At 38.8% G+C, this 18,044-nt stretch overlaps 1 protein-coding gene across 5 annotated transcripts in view; it reads left to right on the top strand.

Moving 5' to 3' along the window:
- Atp8a2 (ATPase phospholipid transporting 8A2) overlaps nt 1-18,044 on the top strand; it is a 639,008-nt gene that overhangs the window by 318,843 nt on the left and 302,121 nt on the right. For all 5 annotated transcript variants that reach the window (XM_078015676.1, XM_078015677.1, XM_005337571.5 and 2 more), the window contains one exon: nt 7,719-7,891. In XM_078015676.1, the coding sequence (XP_077871802.1) occupies nt 7,719-7,891 (173 nt within the window). The remainder of the gene's footprint in view (nt 1-7,718; nt 7,892-18,044) is intronic.

Genomic DNA, 18,044 nt, shown 5'->3' with positions numbered 1-18,044 from the left:
TGTAAAAAAAGAAGAAACTAAAAAATGAGGTATCCCAATCACTCTGTCCGTGGGTACAATTGTTAATTTCCCCCACAAAATTAAAATTGTCCCCAGTGTACCACTTAAATGATTTCTTAGTTGAAATTCTAGCAAGTAGAAATTCACTTAATTCAGAACACATGAAAAGAAGTTCTGTAATACATGTGGTAATTAAATTAGCTTGATGCATACATTCTGTAATATACATCATAGGTATGTATAACATCTATATGTATATGTATAATATGCATATGTATTTCAAAACACCATGTACCATATACAGTTTTGTACATTATTTTAATAACTTGAAAAAATGTTCAACACTATTAGTCATTTAGAAAATGCATATTAAAGCCATTGACTCTAACCCTCCACACCTTCCAAGATGGCTAAAATTAAAAAGACTGAACCTGCAAGTGTTGGTAAAGATGAAGGATAACTGGAAAACTCCCACATGACTACTGGGAACTCAAAATGGCACAAGCAGTTTGGTAAATAGTCTTGCAGTTACTATAAAGTGAAACCTGCACTTGCCCTATATGTGTTTATATATATATAAAATCACTAGGTGATCTTATATTTCTACCTAGGATAAATAAAAAGTGTATATCTGTAAAAAGATGAGTACACAAATATTCATAATATTCATAGTAGAATTATTTGTAATATCCCCAAGTGTATAATAATGTATGAATGAATGAACAAATTGTAGTCCAAATTTGCAATTGGACTACTACTTAGCAACGAAAAGGAATGAACTCTTGGTATGTTCAGAAACAGTGGTGAACCTCAAAGCATTGAGCTAAGTGTTGGCTACTTGGAAGACACTACAAACTGATTCTATTTCTATAACATTCTAAAAGAGGCAGAACTATAGTAATAAAAGTCAGGAGCTAGGATGAGGGGAGGGGATTGCCTGCAGAGTGGCAAGAGAAAACTCTTTGGGGCAATGGAATATGTTCTGCATCTTAATTGTGGTTAAAAAAAATACTAATGAAGGGCATTATTGTGAATTCAGTAAATTGGGTTGATTTACTCTGAGACAGAATTTTTTATATGAAATAGAAACATTTTGTGGGAAGTAGGGATGACCAGTACAGAAAAATATGAATTCAGGGAAGTAGAAGTAAAAGATAACCTTGAGAGTACCAGATAGGCGCCTGGGTGCTCACAGGCAAGAAGCCAAATACCTCTTTAAAATGTTGGGGTGATATCTCTAAGGTATCATTCTGTCTTCCTTAAAATTATTAGTATTACAGGAAGTCCTTGACAGCATACTCACGAGTTATACTCCATGCATGTATAATATGTCAAAATACACTCTACTGTCATGTGTATCAAAAAAAAAAATAAAAATAAAAGAAAGCATACACATGAAGTGAAGAATTCTCATGGGTTGGAGGAAAGCAAACACCCTAGCATGAGAGTACTAGCTCTGCCTGCTACCAGCCACTCCTGTAGAGGCCATGTGCAATTCCTTTGAGGTCAGTTTGGCAGACAGATAGCTGACAAGGAGTTTGCTCTACAAGTTTTGTGTTAAGTTTTACAAACTTACACCCATTAAATCCCAAAAATGTAATGGCATAGACAATATCGATGCTATCAAGAAATAGGTATGATGATACTAGAAGTGAAAATAATCATCAAAGCGAAAGAAAAGTGGCAGGAATATGATGGGTGCAGTTATCTGAGGTATGAGAAACTGGGCAGTGGGAATTATCTGAAGAATGGGAGGGGGCCATTGAGAGAAAAGATGCAGGGGACAATCACCAAAGCACAGGAGTAGTAGATGGGTAGAATGGGGAATGGGGAAGAAACACCAAAACCGAACCTGTGGTCTAGAGGACAGGCAGTCATTAGATACTCATTTGTACAAGGTTAATTCAGGAGCAGGGTATCTGCTTCTGAACTTGAAGGCTAAGCCTGGTTTGGTCGAAGTTCTGCTAATGAAACTTGAACCAGCCTGGCTTTTGGCATGGTCAGCTCATAGCCCCTTGGAATTTGCAGAACATCAAAGTGAGGGCTGACGCAGCTGCTGCTACCCTGGCTTCTAAGAAATCCCTTATGGCACTGCTGAGCTCACAGTCAGGGCACCTGCCTTGACAGATTTCAGTGTTGCTAGAACTGTTTGATTTTGAAGAAAACTCCTGCCTTCTGCAAATTATTAGAATTGCATCCAGAAGTGTTCATCTCTTCTGTTTATGCTGTTTGTATAATTTTATTTCAAACATGAGAGATGCAAAGGCCAGCACTGACCTCGTGATTAAAAATACAAGGCTTACTGTAGAACCCAAGTAGAGAAAAGTAGACTTTGCTCAGCATAGTTAAAGGGACAGTCATAGGTTGCATTCATTCACGTTGGCACTAAATTGTGTGTGTTTTTAATTGCAAAGGAAAATGAAATTGTAGAACATGAATGAACAGCTGGAAATATATAGTTTGATATTAACACCTAGAAGCCAAATTCAAATTAAGAATGTTGGAATGTTTCTTATCTTTCTGGGAATGAAACCCCCAGCCCCAACTCCCTATTCCCCTCATAACAGCTAAGTCCATTGTAACTTTCAGTAATTGGTTTTTTATTAAAATAAGAGACTGCAGTATAAATTCTAGCAACTGGGCTAAATAGGCATTAACAGGCCCGGAGATCCAACCACAATTTGTAACATCGTTCCTCTGGGAAAATGGATTCTAAGTGCCCAATAACTACCTTACAAATAGACTTTTGAATCATAGTCCATTTGAGAATAAGGAACTGTTTGTGATAGTAATACCTTCCATTGGCTTGCTGGAGAACTGCACAGAAGGGACCTATATTCCTCCACACGTGTGTGGTGGACCTGGCTAGTCTGGGTTTGATCAAAGATGATTGCTGAGTGGGCATGGAAAGTGTAGGAATTAAAACCAAAGTAGAGGCTGGAGACAAGTCAAGGGTGGAGCTGGGAGGAGAGATCTGCAGAGGCTTCAGTGCTAGGAAAGGTTTTCAGTCTCTGAAGGAAAAGTGGGATTCTGAGCAGTTGAAGCGAAGACAGAAGAGGATGAAAAGTCAGTTAGGAGTAGAGGAAGCTGAGGGCAAAAAGGCCAAGAGATGAGGAGTAAGCAGTGAGACTGATCAGTCATTTAAGGAAAATGTAAGGCAGTAAATGCCAGGAAGGTGAAGTAGTTCATAAGGAAGTCAAAAGATGCCCTCAGGACCCATAAATGATTTTTCCTAGATATTACATGGCAGTATTTAGAATCAAGACTTCGACACATAAATTCATGTGCAAGTTCAACATATTTATTGAGCATCTGCCATGGGTTAACGTGATTAGAGGTTGGCAAAAGGACTTTTCTTCTTCTTCTTCTTTTTTTTTAATCTTCTCTCTCTCTCTGCATTTTGTATTGGTGTGTTGTAGTTGTACATATGGTGGAATTTGTTGTTAATTTTTGCACATGCACATAGTATAGCAATATAATATGGCCAACATCACTCCCCAGTACTTGCCCCCTTTCCTCCTGGCTTCTCACTCGCTGGTCCATTTATTCAGACAAAGGGAGTTTCTGCCTTCATCGAATTTACAATTTAGTGTAATTCTAGCCAACCACAAAAATGAGCCAAAGCAGGCTAGGGTCTAATGGTGATGATAGATAGGAGATTATTATGTTTGCTTTATTTCATCCTTATTTTTGTGTGTTTGTCACATTGATTGTTCTGTTAGATTTTTAAGAGTAGACTACATGAGACATGCATGCTTAGTATTCATTTTTCCATCTTCACTGGAGCTTAGTAGCTACTCCAGTAACTATATCCTGGTTGGTGATTAAAATAGGTCTGACTCATGCAACTACTTAATTGAATTAGCATGTGACTGCTTATTAATTGTTTGCCTGAGAAAACTATTAGTGTACTGTGTGAGGAAATCACTGCTCAACAGAATGTAAATGTCAATTTTTTTTATTACTCTAGCATAACTTAGTAAAGTTTGCCTTTCTATTTGCAAGTGGAGAGGGTGGCTGCTACTTTATCGACACTTTGTGATTTGACTCAGCCAGGGGGTCAGGGGGATCATTCCCTCTAACGTGGATCCCAGCACAGGAGGCCTTGTCCTGCCCTTCTGTCCTCACTGCATTCCTGGCTGTGATGGTTTGGACGTGTCCTAAAGTTCCGTGTGTCGGTAACTCAGTCCTTAATGCAGCAGTCACAGGAGGTGAAGCCTAATGAGAGGTGATTAGGTCATGAGGACTCCGCACATTGATCCAATTATAGAAGAACTTGGGGCTCCACATTTGATCTCCTGCTCTCTCTTTGGCCTTCTGCCATGGGGTAATCCATCAAGAAGAGCCTCATCAGTCATGGCCCCCTGATCTTGAACATTCCAGCCTCCACAGCCATGAACTGTGTTCTTTATAAATTTCCCAGTCTCAGGTAATCTGTGACAGCAGCACAAAAGGAACTAAGACAGGGACTTTATGCATGTGTCTATAATGGCACTTACCATATTGTTCTAGAAGGCTCAGTCCAGACAGTAAACACTGCTGTAACACTTACTGTGTATCCTCCCATTGCTGTGATCCCAAGTTGTGTCCTTTCTATGTACCCATAATAACAAAAATAGTGCTGCATGACCAGTGGGCTCAAGAGCTTGACTTTTTTTTTTTTTTTCTGAGCTCCAGCTATTACAGTGAAATTTCCAGGGACTCTGTGGTTTAACTGATAGAAATTGATTCTTCATGATTCTGAGGGCTTGGAAGTCAAGATCAAGGTGAGGTCGCTTTTTGCAGATGACTGTCTTCTTGCTGGGTCTCGGTTGGGGAGAGAAGAAGATACCGTAATCCCAGCACGAGGGCTCCACCCTATGACCTAACCACCTCCTCACGACCCTCCTCCTAAAACCATCTCATTGGGAATTATGGATTTGATATAGGGATTTCGGGGGGGACTAGAGTGCACTTTTTGTGGTTCAACCTGAAAATATCACACCTTGGTGTAGGACCCGTGGTTCCCTGGCTGTGGCTGCTTGTGAGACGGTAAAGGCTTTCAGGAAGAGTGGCTGGGTGGGTTTCTCTGTGTCCGTCCCTGCACCCCACTCCAGTTCCAGCTCTCTTTCAGCTCCTTCCCCTACACATTTGAGTGGTGGGTTGCACACCTCTCAGGAACATAGCTTTCTCAGTTACCGTGTCTTTTTCTGTTTTGTATGACTGTTAACAGAAGACCACAGACTAGGTAAGTTACAAACAGTGAGGTTTATTTGATGAGTGGTTCTGGAAGCTGAGAAGACCAAGACTGAGGGACCACATCTAATGAGTGCTTTCTTGTTGTGTCATGCCAGGGTAGAAAGGCAAAAGAAGGTGAGAGGATTAGATAGAGAGACAGACAGACAGACAGAGAGACAGAGAGGAAGCACACACGTGTGCAAGAAAGGGCTAGACTGACTTTTATAACAAGCTCACTCTCACACTTACGATGATAGTCCATTTGTGAGGGATGAAGTCACAGCCTGTGAACTTTGGGGACACATTCAAGCTCTAGCACCCCGTCTCTGACAGTCATCTTCCCAGTACCCAGACTTGTTCTGGTGATGCCTACTGTTCTAGTCCTGTTCACTCATATGGGTGAGGGGCCAGCGGTTCACAGCTGGGGCTTCCCCACTCCTCCTAGAGCCAAGGAAGGAAGGCTGCTGGTGTCCACTGTGTCCTCCAGTGTGCTCCAGCAGCAGCCCCAAGCATAAAAGGTGACTTTCTAATAGGACTCTATATGTCTCTGCTCATGCAGTGTTCTCTAAAATAAGAGGGAGGGGGAGAGGGAGAAAGAGAGCTAGAGCGAGAGAGAGCACGTGTGCAAGAGCAAGCTGAAGGCAGTGGTCTCTGTGACTCAAGGACTTCTGTTCCTTGACGTCCCTGTTTGGATTCAGGTAGAGGACCACGGGGATGGCCAGAGAAGCAAAAAGTACTGGGCTGCCCTGAGGTCTGCTTGCCTACAGGGTGACAAATCTGCCTACTGAGTTTCACCCCTTTGGTGACATATTTCTCAGGAGATTTTTTCAGTCCTCCATGCGTGGACCGCTGGCAGCACTGCCCAGACCTGTCCAAGTTCCCCAGGGAACACACCTAGGTGTCAAACTCAGATTTTCCTAAATGGAAGGAATTTTCTTCTCCCTACACAAATTCTAAAGAACAGGCTGTTTTCATGGATTAAGAGAATATAGACATTTTCAGGATGCTTATTGAGATCAGAAATGCATAATTATCAATGCAAATATACAGTTTTGTCTTCGTTATTAATAAAAGTACGACTTTTATCTCATGGTGCATTATTCTGTTTATTATTTGTCTATAATTACATCATTAATGAAGCATTATCAATGATTGTATTTATTCACTGTTGGAATTAGAATCTATGTGTTTTTTACTTAATATAGGAAATTCTTAATGAATGAATATTAAGGAGAAAATGGGTTTTATTAAGTGTATACTGTATACCAAGTCCAGTGCCAGGTACTTATCATTGATTAGCTCATTTATTCATAACAAAAGTGCCATAATGTGTTCTTAACCCCATTTTATGCATGAGAAAGTTGTAGTTGCAGTTTAAAGAGGTTTAGTATCTTCCCCCACCCAAGGCCACAGAGGTACTAAGTGGAAGGTTGGGACTAGATCTCAGGCTGCATGGGTGCAGTGCAGGGCTCAGAAAATGTCCTTCCAAAATACATCTTTATTTTGGCCAAGTACAGAGGCTCATGCCTGTAATCCCAGTGACTGAGATAGGAGGACGGCGAGTTCAAAGCCAGCCTCAACAACGGTGAGGTGCTAAGCAACTCAGTGAGACCCTATCTCTAAATAAAATGCAAAATAGAGCTGGGGTTATGGCTCGGAGGTTGAGTGCCCCTGAGTTCAATCCCTGGTACCAAAAAAAAGTCTTTCTGGGAGAATGAACATTAAGACAATGGAAGCTGTTTCTCACTTGGCAATAACAGCTGATCCTCAACTGAACTGGAGGGAGCAGGATTCCTGTTGTTAAACATATTTCTTTAAGATCATAATGCATGTTATTATTTGATAAATTGCATGTAAATGTAACTTAATAACCAAAAGATTATTGTTTAGACAATAATTTCACCAGACTTTTGTACTTCAATAAACTTCAAATTGCATTTTTAATATTTGAGCCAGTCTTTTTTCCCAATATTAATAATGTTTCTATGCTTTAATTCCATGTGACAACAAGCACCACACCAGGGTACTAATTTTGGCTGGTAGGAATGTTTTGTTAGGTTTTGGCAGTTTAATGTTATAGAGTTTGCCATTTGAGTTCTAATAATGCTATCTTTTTCCCTAAAAACATGTTTGTTCATATAGTTTCATATAGTTTCCTATTCTAGAGGCACCAAAGATAACATGTGTGTAGTGTAAAGAGAGAAAGCCAGTCCTTAAATCTTTAGTAATCAAAGTTCCAGTGGAGAAGAGTTTGGATCCCTAGACCAGCTGTAGATCCCAAGTCGAGTGGATTACTGTAAATATCAAATGGGTCTCACTATGAGCAAGTTTTTGCCCATCTCTAGAGGGCATTCCAACAAATTTTAATATTAGGATTTCTGAACTGTTTCTATATTTTACATTAGAACGGGCATGTTCTCATTTCAAGGTCATCGCCTTTGAATTCTGTTTTGCCAATGCTAAACGCACAGTAACAATAATCCCCTCCATTCTTCTTTCAGGCCACTCGGGCAGCCATCACCCAACATTGCACAGACCTTGGAGATTTGCTGGGCAAGGAAAATGATGTGGCTCTAATCATCGATGGCCATACCCTCAAGTATGCCCTCTCCTTCGAAGTCCGGAGAAGCTTCCTCGATTTGGCGCTGTCTTGTAAAGCGGTCATATGCTGCAGGTGGGAATTTGCAGGCTGTGCCTAGTTCATGTCCTGACATGCCTGCGTCCTGTGTGTCTGTAGAAGAAATTGGTGCAAGAGGGAGTTCTAGGTGTCAAGTTTTACATATATAAAAAAAATAAGCAAAACAAAAATACAAGATCATCTTTAATTGTTGGTTCACAGGTTTTGCAGAAGGCAGTTTCAGTGTCTTTTATGTTTTTGTTTTCTTTATTGCCTTCTGAGAAGACAAAAGAAGTAAGATTCAGAGGTTTAGGTCCTATTCTCAACAAGGGGAAATATTGAAAACATCTGCCTCAAGCCAGCATGAGAAGTTACCAGGGTCCCACCTACTTGGCTCCTTGTTCTGAATGTGTGAACTTAACTCCCAAGGCTTGTGGGGCTCTGATGCCTTTTTCCTAATGTTCAGTAAATATTTTTTTTTTTGGTCAATGAAGAACTCTGGTTGGGTTCAGATGATACCAATTTTTGTGTTAAGATTCAACTCTGGTCTTTATGGGTCCTTCGTGGAGCCTGGGAAGGCTTTTTAGGGGGGACATTGTTACGTTCCATGACTCCTGGCTGTGTGGAGGTCCAGTTCTGATAGAGACTTGAAAGCCAGAATCATAAAGAAAATAAACTCCTAGAAAGATGAATGACCACCAAAGGCCAAGGACATGCAGATGGCAAGAAGGGTAGAGAGAGGTGATGGGAAGCTTTTTTTCCCATGGTTTTCCCTTTGTGTCTATGGCATGAAGTCGCTGGCAGGGGCAGGCACCTGATTTCTATGAATTCCTCAACACGGGAGGTTGTCACTGTGCTGACCCTAGAGTCCAGGTGAGCAGGTCACGTCTGCCTGCCAACCGCCATGTTGGTAAGGGAGCGGCTTGTCAGTGGCTAGAAATGAGCAGCAGCACCAGAAACAGTGAGAAACAGCGTGGAAAAGTCTGCTGACCTGTGACTTGAAGGCAAACGTGCTAAAACCTTATAAAGTTTTTTTTTAAAGGGAAACCAGAACGCGTCCGTTTGGATTCTCAGGGGAGAGCCAGGAAAGCCTTAAGGCTTTACGGGAACATGCTCTTTTCTTGCCAGGTGCTCGATACTAAAGAAAAACATCTTTTTCCCCCTTCTTGCTTTAGCTGTTTTCACGGTGCTTTGTGTGTCACATACGGCTGTATGCTTAAGGATATTGCAGGAAGGAGTTCAAACTGCAATTGGCACAGAAAGGGGAAATTTCAAATTAAATACTGTGACAGTCTACAAAATAGAAGCATTAATTGAAAAGGAGAAGAATCCAGGATGCTGCACTACTTTCCTGCTGTTGAGATATTTCTTGGCTGATCTCACACTTCAGATTTAAATAAAAAGCCTTAAAGAGAGCACTTATATATTTCATGTGTACACATTCATCAAGAAGTTAAACCTAAGCTAATTTTAATATGTCGCTTCAAACATGAGGTCAGTCTTAATTCTCCCTTTCTGTCTTTAAAATGTAGCCATGTAGGAGTTACCCCTTTCTCTAATTACAGAAGGAAAAAGAATTTATTTTTTCAGAAAAGAGCTCTTCTGTAAAATAATTACATATTCTCTTAAATAGTCACTTTGGATTAGGCAGAAGGGAATGAAGGAAGGGGAGAAGGATAGTAGAATGAATCAGACATTATTACCCTGTGTATAAATACATATGACTACATGACCGGTGTGATTCTACATCATGTACAACCAGAAGAATTAGAAGTTACACTCCCTTTATATATGATATGTCAAAGTGTATTCTATTGTCATGTACCGCTAATTAGAACAAATTTAAATGGTGAATGTTACACAAAAATGGGTACCTACCTTTAAACTAAAGTGATACTTTAATCAGTAGAAAAAGCACCAATGCAAGAATCTGTTAAGTAGTTTACTGAAATTTGAATCAAACATTTTTGCTAACTATATATTTTGGTACTTAAAAATTTTCCATGTAGATAGAATCCTATAAAAGTCATAATACAGTCAGTGGGGTAGTTACTGATTGGTAATCTTATGCAGTTACCACTGTATAAGACAGGGATGTTGCCCATTATTTTTTGAAGTTTAATTTGTCAAAGAGGATTTTGATTGTGAACTTGATATTTGTGTTGTACCTTCTGAATGTCATAGAAGAATAGGCAAGATCTGGTCTTTGCCTTTAAGTACAAATAGTGAATTAGAGATTATGGTATTGGCCTTCTTTGAATCTCATGTATACCCTTGTCTCTTAAAGTCTGACCCTCAGTGAGGCTAGCATGCTCCATCTTTCCATCTTGCCTTATGCAATAGACTCTTTCGGTTCCTTTTGGCATTTGCTATTGGTGGTTCTTCCCTCCAGGGAGTTTCTTCTCTTTCTGTGACACCTCTCTTCTCCCTATTTATCTGTCTTCTTTACAACCTCTTTTTCTGGCAGCCTCTGATCCTCTCCTTTTCCTGCTCCATATGTGCATTCTGTCTGTTTTTATGACCTTATCTGCCTTACACATTAATGATTCTCAATACCAGCTTATATAGAATCATCTGTAGAACCTTATAAAAAAAAAGATTGTCCTCAAAAAGTTAAACATAAGAGTACCTTATGATCAAATAATTTCATTCCCAGGTATACACTCCAACTAATTAAAAACAGGCCCTTAAATAAATACTTGTATGTGCATATTCATAGTAGCAACTCTGTTTACCATACCCCAAAATTGGGAACAACCCAGATGTCCATGATTTCATGAATGGATAAACAAAAATGGTATATCCATGCAATGGAATATTATTATAAAAAGAATTGAAGTAGTGATACATACTACAGTATGGGTAAACCACAAAAGCATGCTTAGTGGAAGAAGCCAGTCTGTCTCACATGCACATGCATGCACACATACAAATACATACAAACACTTACACACAAAGACCACATAGTGTATGATTCCATTATATGAAATATTCAGAATAGGCAAATTCATAGAACCAGAGAGCAGGTTTGTAGTTGCTGGGGGCTTGGGGTGGGAGGAATGGAAATCATTGCTTAATTGGGTATAGGATTTCCTTTTGAGAATGATGAGGTATGGCAGGATTAGAAGTAGGTGATGGGTACACAGCATTGTAATTATGCTAAATGCCATTGGATTTCTATACTTTAAAATGTTTAATTTTATCTTACGTGAATTTTACCTCAATAAAAATATAATGAATAAAATAATTAATCTATTTAAATGAAAAGTGTGTTGAGTAAAAAAATGTTCAAATGAAATGTTGGCTGAATGAAAATAAAAAGACTGATTGCCAGATGCTATCCCAGAGCAATTAAATCAGAACTCTAGGAATTTTACACACACCTGGTTGGTTCTGATTGGCATTCAAGATGGAGAGCAAGGACTTCTACAATCTGCTTATCCATTGAGGCCCCATCTGAGTCTCGGACTTTTTCATACCCACATTCCCTGGGCACCGTAAATTCAAGACCTATCAGCAGAATTAGCCATCATCTCCCCACCTGCACCTGCCCACTCCTCACCTTTACTAATCTTTGAAGTTCACTGTCTCCTTGATGGCTCCACTCTGTTTTGCATTGCCAGAGCCATTCAATAGCATCAGTAGGCATGACTGTATTAAATCGACACCAGAAATTCCACTCTTTGTATTTGTTGATCCAAGATAAGCATTGTCTTTGTTTCTATAAATGAGGAATCAAAGGCCTCAGAAATTAAAATTTATTATCTTGCCCATGTCCTCAGCTCATAATGGAAGAAGAAGCATTTATCCTAGATCTGAACAATGTCAGAACCTGTGCTTACCTACTTGGCTGTGTGAGCTCATTCAGTCCCATTAATACTCACAACTTCATCTTACAGTTTTTGCTTTTACCCTATTCTTCAGACTGTAGAAAATATTTAGTCATATTCAGCATAAAGTCTCACAGGATTCGTCATTCTCTAAAAGGATAGAAGGCATTTAGAAAATGTGTAAACCATTTCCAATATGTTAAAAAAAAAAAGAAAAGAAAAAAGTTTCTTTCCTCTTTCTCATTTTCTCTCTTTCTTTGAAGTCTTTATTTTTGTCAAAATGGAAATAAGTTTTGAAGCACAGACTACCAGAGGGGTGGACTTTGACCTCTTAAGAATATTCAGAAATCTTAAATGACTGTCTCATCAGGAAAAGGGTCATGAAAATATCATCAGTGGCCCCCACGTAAGAAAGTCAGTGATGGTCCCGCCACAGTGCCCTGCAAGTACAGATGACTCTGTACTTGCCCCCAAGTGCTGCCTTGTTAGTGGATATGATTTATGGCTCCATGTCCCTGGACAGGAGAAGGAGTAGGAAGAAAACCCACAGCAGGGACTTCCACTGCATGTGCAAATTAAGGGTTTCAGAAGGTATCATTTATTTTCTCGGATGTGTTTAGACTTCTGCCTCTCAGGATAGATTCAAAGATAAACATGCAAAAACATACTGTGATACCAAAGAATAAAGATGGTTGAGAGAAAAAGGCAACAGCCTCATGAAATGTTTTTAAAAAACTTTTTTGGGTTTATTTTTCTGACTCTCAAGAATGATTTATAACTCTTGCAAAAAAAAAAAGAGAGAGAGGGAGAAAAATACAGATAAACAAGAAAAAAGAAATCAACATTCACAATGTCGCAAACTAGTGATTTGCTGTTAAGAATTTGTGCTAAAATCTAGACCTCCTTCTGTGAAAATATTTTATTGAAAGAGGGGTTATATATGCAATATGTGCATATTGAAAAGTTATAAACAGTTTCTATGTCAAGTAGTAATATAAAATATTTTTTAAAAGCTGATGTTGTAGGAAAACAGTCAATCTATTTCTGGTTGATGGATATTCAGGTCAATGACTTTTTTTTTTTTAAATCATACACAGTAGGTAAGTCTTTGCAAAGATACTTGATGATTTCCATAAAGCAAGAATGGATTCATGGGTAAGCACCATAGAAATGTACAGCAGAGTTTGCTCTCGTCATTTGAGAAAAATGAAGTTATTTGACTTAGAGTAGGAGAGAGATGGCCCGCAGTTCCATACCTGAATTCTTCTCTCTTTGTAGAAGCTTAGGCTGGACTCTGAGCCCCAGCTGTAGTTCATTAGCCTCACTAAGAAAGGGGAGCAGTTGAGAGACTATTTTATGACAGAAAATATGTGTCTAGAACACCCTCCCTTGCAAATTTAGCAGCACAGATTGTCCTCCTGAATAAAACGGCCCAGCATTGTTAACCCCCTGACAGTGTCTCATTCCTATAGCTGGCTCAGTCTTCTACCCATGATCTGAACTCAAACCTCGAATGCAGTCTGCATCCAAAACCCTGTACCTCTGTCCTACTTTAGACCACTTAGTGTAGCAAGAACTGGCTCTTCTGATTTAGTCTCTTCCCCATCTTAGCTCTTCATATTGATGAGGCATGATGGATAATAGGAATCAGAAGTTTGGGCATTTTATGTGTGATATCATTCAGCCTATGAATTATACACAGAATTATGTTAAAACAGAGTTCAGACAAGTAATTAGAATTGTACCACCAGTTGTGTTTTGGTTGGCCTCCATGTTGGTAGGGATCCAGTCACACACTTGCAAAAATAATACTTTAGTTTCTTCCATTGTGATGTTTCAGCATCATGCATTTTCGGTGTAAGCCAGCTTCCTATGTTGACATTTTATTCCAGGGACCACTATTAAATTGTCGAGGCTGTAAGCCTTTCCTGGGTTATTTGTATTATGGCTTACCATATATTTGCACATTTGTTGATTAAATGCAATTACAGTAGGATTCATTTTCAGACAGAATTTTTTCACTTGACTCTAAAAAGAATGCAATTATTTGAATGATTAAGGCAATTTTCTTTGGTCTTCACTGACTTCTCATTACTCTGTTGAGGATGAGTCTTCTCAAATGTAATGATTCTCCAGCAATATCTTAATGAAAGCAGTCTCTCAATTCCAAAAGTTTAAAAAAATGTATTTTCTACCTTTAGGTTTTACCACTATTTCTCTAGAAGGCAGATTATCTTGTTAAACATTTTTTTTTAGTATATTAAAAAAGTAGCTCATTTGAACCATTGTAGGAGCCAGAATATGTTGATACTTTGGAGTATTAATCTCAAGTAGGAAAAGGAAATTACTTATAAGCAATTATTTCTGGTTTAAAAAATGAACAATAATAAGAAAACTTTTTGAAATTAGAGGTAATTTTGATAGTGACATGTTCAGAAATGAAGAGCTGTTTTCATTGTAAATAACTCTTGCAGAAAATCATTTCTACCAATCACTCAACAGATCAACTTTTAACTATTAAAAATTTCTGATGTTTTGATTACCCTCCAACTAAAAGTTATAGTTGTTTTATTGGTTTGGTTTGGTGGTACTGGGGATGAAACCCAGGGCCTTATGCATACTAGTCAAGTACTTCACCACTGAGCCATACTTCCAGCACTAAAAGTTGTGTATTATCACTATATATAATTCTTTCAGGTGAGAAATAGGGAAAAATTAACCTGTCAATTTTTGTTGCTTATGTCCTAAACTGATAAAATTATTTGGTGAGGAGAGATATAGTTTATGGAAAAATATTTACTGTAAGTTTGAAAATATAGGATATTTTTCTGTTAAAAAATCTATAGGCAATCAAAACAAAAAGACTTATCTACCATGGGGCAGTTAATTATGAGGTTTGATCTATAATAATAGCCTGCATGTAATCGGGAATACATTTCTTAGATTTTTGTTGTTGTTTATACAGTTGTTATATCACTTTTCCTCAAGAGCAGATCCCCGTTTCTTTGTGGTTCTAAAACATGATTTACATGACAGACATTCCCTTCAATTGATGGTCTCTCTGAACAGAAAGAAGCTCAGTTACAAACTGGGCTCTGGCCATAGCAAAGACCTTCCCTCTTTGGAAGCACTCTAAGAGTTGCCGTCACAGGCTCTGCTTGAGTTCCTGTTGGTCTTGTGTGCTGCTCTCAACACATTGGGACCGATGTGAGATGTCAGAAGAGCTCACAGACACGTCACTTTTCAGGTTTTTTTCTTGTGTTTTTCCCCCTCCCTGAATCCATGAATGATTAATTCATTGGTGCTTGTCATTCTTGACAATCCTGCTTGCCAAATGAAACAGGGTGATAGGAGGCCAAACTGTGGTCCAAAACTCTGAAGCAGAAGCTCATAATATTTGGCATCTTTCCTACAAGTAAAACAAACCAGAAAAAAAAATTTTTTTTAAAAGTCAAGTCCAGAGCTTAATTAAACATGTGGACTATGTCATGAATATTTATAACCCCAGGTCTTGCCTTGTGATGGTATTTGTACTTAAAGTGCTTTTTCTTCTCTTTCCTGTGAACTAGTTCAGAATGTGTTTCATTAATACAAGAAAGTGTTGTGTTAACTTTCATTAGGAAAAAAAAAAAAAAAAACCCTTCTCCTGGCAACACGGACACCTTTCTGATTGAGAGGATGCAAAGTAGTTCATACATTAATTGGTCCCAGAGAAAATTATGTTTTCCATTTTCCTGTATGTACATCTGACACTTTCCCTCATTTATCACCTCCTGAATTATCGATGCTTTCCTTTTCTTGGTTTTGACAGGCAGGACTCCTCGTATGACTTTGAAAACTGCGTGGCATACTCCATCCTGGAGCTTTGCCATCTTCCAGTTTGAAATGCATAGCTGGGTGCACTGCACAAGAACCAGGCACTTGTCAGTTTTAAGCCTCTCTGATTCAATTTCTTACTTGTATAAAGAGGAAACAAATGACAAGAGAGGAACATTTAAGTCTTTCATTTCCCAGAGTTCTTGAAACTCTATTTATTTTTGGTCCCATCTAGGGTCACAAGTAAATTGTCCACAGTTGCGACATTAGACTGATGCAGTTGACTAAAGTTGCCAAACTCTGGAAGCTTGTGCTGAATTTGAGTTTTGTGATTGGCGATTTCTAAATTTTATTACCATTATCATCTGCAGAGCTATGCTGGGTCATCAGGGACTGAGAGTCTGCTGAATGATTTGGTTTCTGTTGTTTGTTAATCAATTGACTGAGCTGTGCCAAAGTTCCAGAGCGTTGTTGTCTCTAGCGGTTTAGTTCCTGACAGGCCTGCAGATGAGAGGGAGGCAGACAGACTGAGAGACAGACAGACACCCCCTACCCTCATCATCCTATCAAATTCTTGACACTTGGGTCATCCGAGAAAAACAGAGCAAGCATTTCTCCTCATTTTAAGCAAGTATTCATACTGGTGTCTTTCACCACTTGGACATACCAGTCTTTAAAGACCAAAGTAAATATACCAGCTCAAAGATAATCCTTTCACAAATATACAAGTGCCGAGTTAAAACCATCTGTCAATCGTTCGTGCATTTTTCCTTGCTCTAATTTGTTTTCATGGATGGGTGTTGTTTGAAGATGTTAGAGCTTGAGAAATTTCAAGTTCTGTGTTATCACAACATTGCCTTTTTTCAGATACTAGAACCTTAATTTCTCTTTATAAAATCATGGTGAATACATATTGATTTTTTTTTGATACAGGAAATAACAGTAAGAAAATAGGACTTTCTATGTAGAAACATGAATATGTGAATATACATTTAAATTTAGTGTTTTTAAAATGCTGGTGCTTCATATCATTATATTCAAATTGCTAAAACTCAGAATAATGTAGTATTAAGGTTGAAGGGGATGAAATAGTTTTTTAAAGGAAAAAAATTATAGATGATGTTAACTTACTTTTCTCTTTTTTAGTTGATACATTATATTTGTACATGTTTGTGGAATATGGTACAATAATTTGATATATGTATACAATGTATAACAATCAAATGAGGGTAATTTGCATTTCTATCTCAAACATTTATCACTTCTATGTCTTGAGAACCTTTGGATGCTTCTTTTCTAGTTTTTTAGAATATATCATAAAATGATACAGAATATAGGTACCTTACCATGCCACAGAGTGGCAGAACCAAGAGCTGGGGATGTGGATCAATGGTAAAGTGCTTGCCTAATGTGTATGAGGCCCTGGGTTTGATCCCCGGCCCCATATACACTCATAAATTTGCAAACAGAAAGGTAGAATTAATTATTCTTATCTAACTATATTTTGGTACCCTTTATCTACCCTTCTTAGTCTCTGATGACCACTATTCTATTCTATGAGATTGACATTCCCAGCTTCTACCAATGTCGTTCTGTGCTTGGCTTATTTCACTTAACATGATGTTGCTGCAGATAACAGGATTTTAACCTTATTTATGGATGAATATACCATTTTGTTGTGTAAATATACTGTTATCTTTATCCACTCATCCATTGCTTCAGATTGTGTCAAGCTGAAGAGTTCTTTGGTTCAGCATCACGTGTATTTAGAGAATTCTGTGGAGAAGGAGAGGACTCCTAAACATCTTGGGGGCCTATTTCAGCTCTGTTTTGTCCTGTGAAGTGTCTGATCATTATTTTTTGAAATGCCTTTGTTTCCATGTGGTTGAACAGGTGTTTGCCTTGCCCTTACTCAGCCCCTAGAATTGACTGGGCCTCAGGGTAGAAGCCTATTGATAAAGGTTATTGATTAAGGACTAGGGGCACAACCTTTGCTAGATGGGAGGTTCATCTGGTGAGAGGGGCAGTTAAGTTACATATGGTTACGTAGTTCATAATGTGAGGTCCCTGAATGGGAGCCTGGCTAGGGCCCAGAGATACAGCTGTCTAGTGGGGAACACTGTTAATAAAGTGATGCTCACCCTCAGTCACTGTGATCAGATCCTCTGTAAACACTGAGCATGTATTGCCTCAGAATCCATAAACAGACTTCAAAGAGATTTATACTTTAGAGAACTCAGGCACAGAAGAGGAATGATATGACTCTGAGATCCTGTGCTATTGATGAATGGTTTTGAGGTTTGAATCCAAGTGGTCTCTTCTGGTTTGTATATTAAATGTCCCCCAAAGGCACAGATGCTAAAGGCTTGGTCCCCAGCTGATGGCACTATTGGGAGATGGTGAAACTTTTAGGAGGTGAAGCCTAGTGGAATCACCAGCAGCTGCCAGGTGTTCAGTGCAGGTACAGGTAGGAATTGCTAAATCCATGTCCTCCCAGATACAGTCTGTCAGTCTTTCTGAGGCTGTAGAACATACCTCCTTATTTATTTATCTTATATGTAGCA

The sequence above is a fragment of the Ictidomys tridecemlineatus genome, chromosome 6 (genome assembly GCF_052094955.1).
Source record: "Ictidomys tridecemlineatus isolate mIctTri1 chromosome 6, mIctTri1.hap1, whole genome shotgun sequence".
Classification (NCBI taxonomy): Eukaryota; Metazoa; Chordata; class Mammalia; order Rodentia; family Sciuridae; genus Ictidomys; species Ictidomys tridecemlineatus.
Note: the sequence above shows the minus strand (reverse complement) of the source record. Positions and strands in the feature narration are given on the sequence as shown.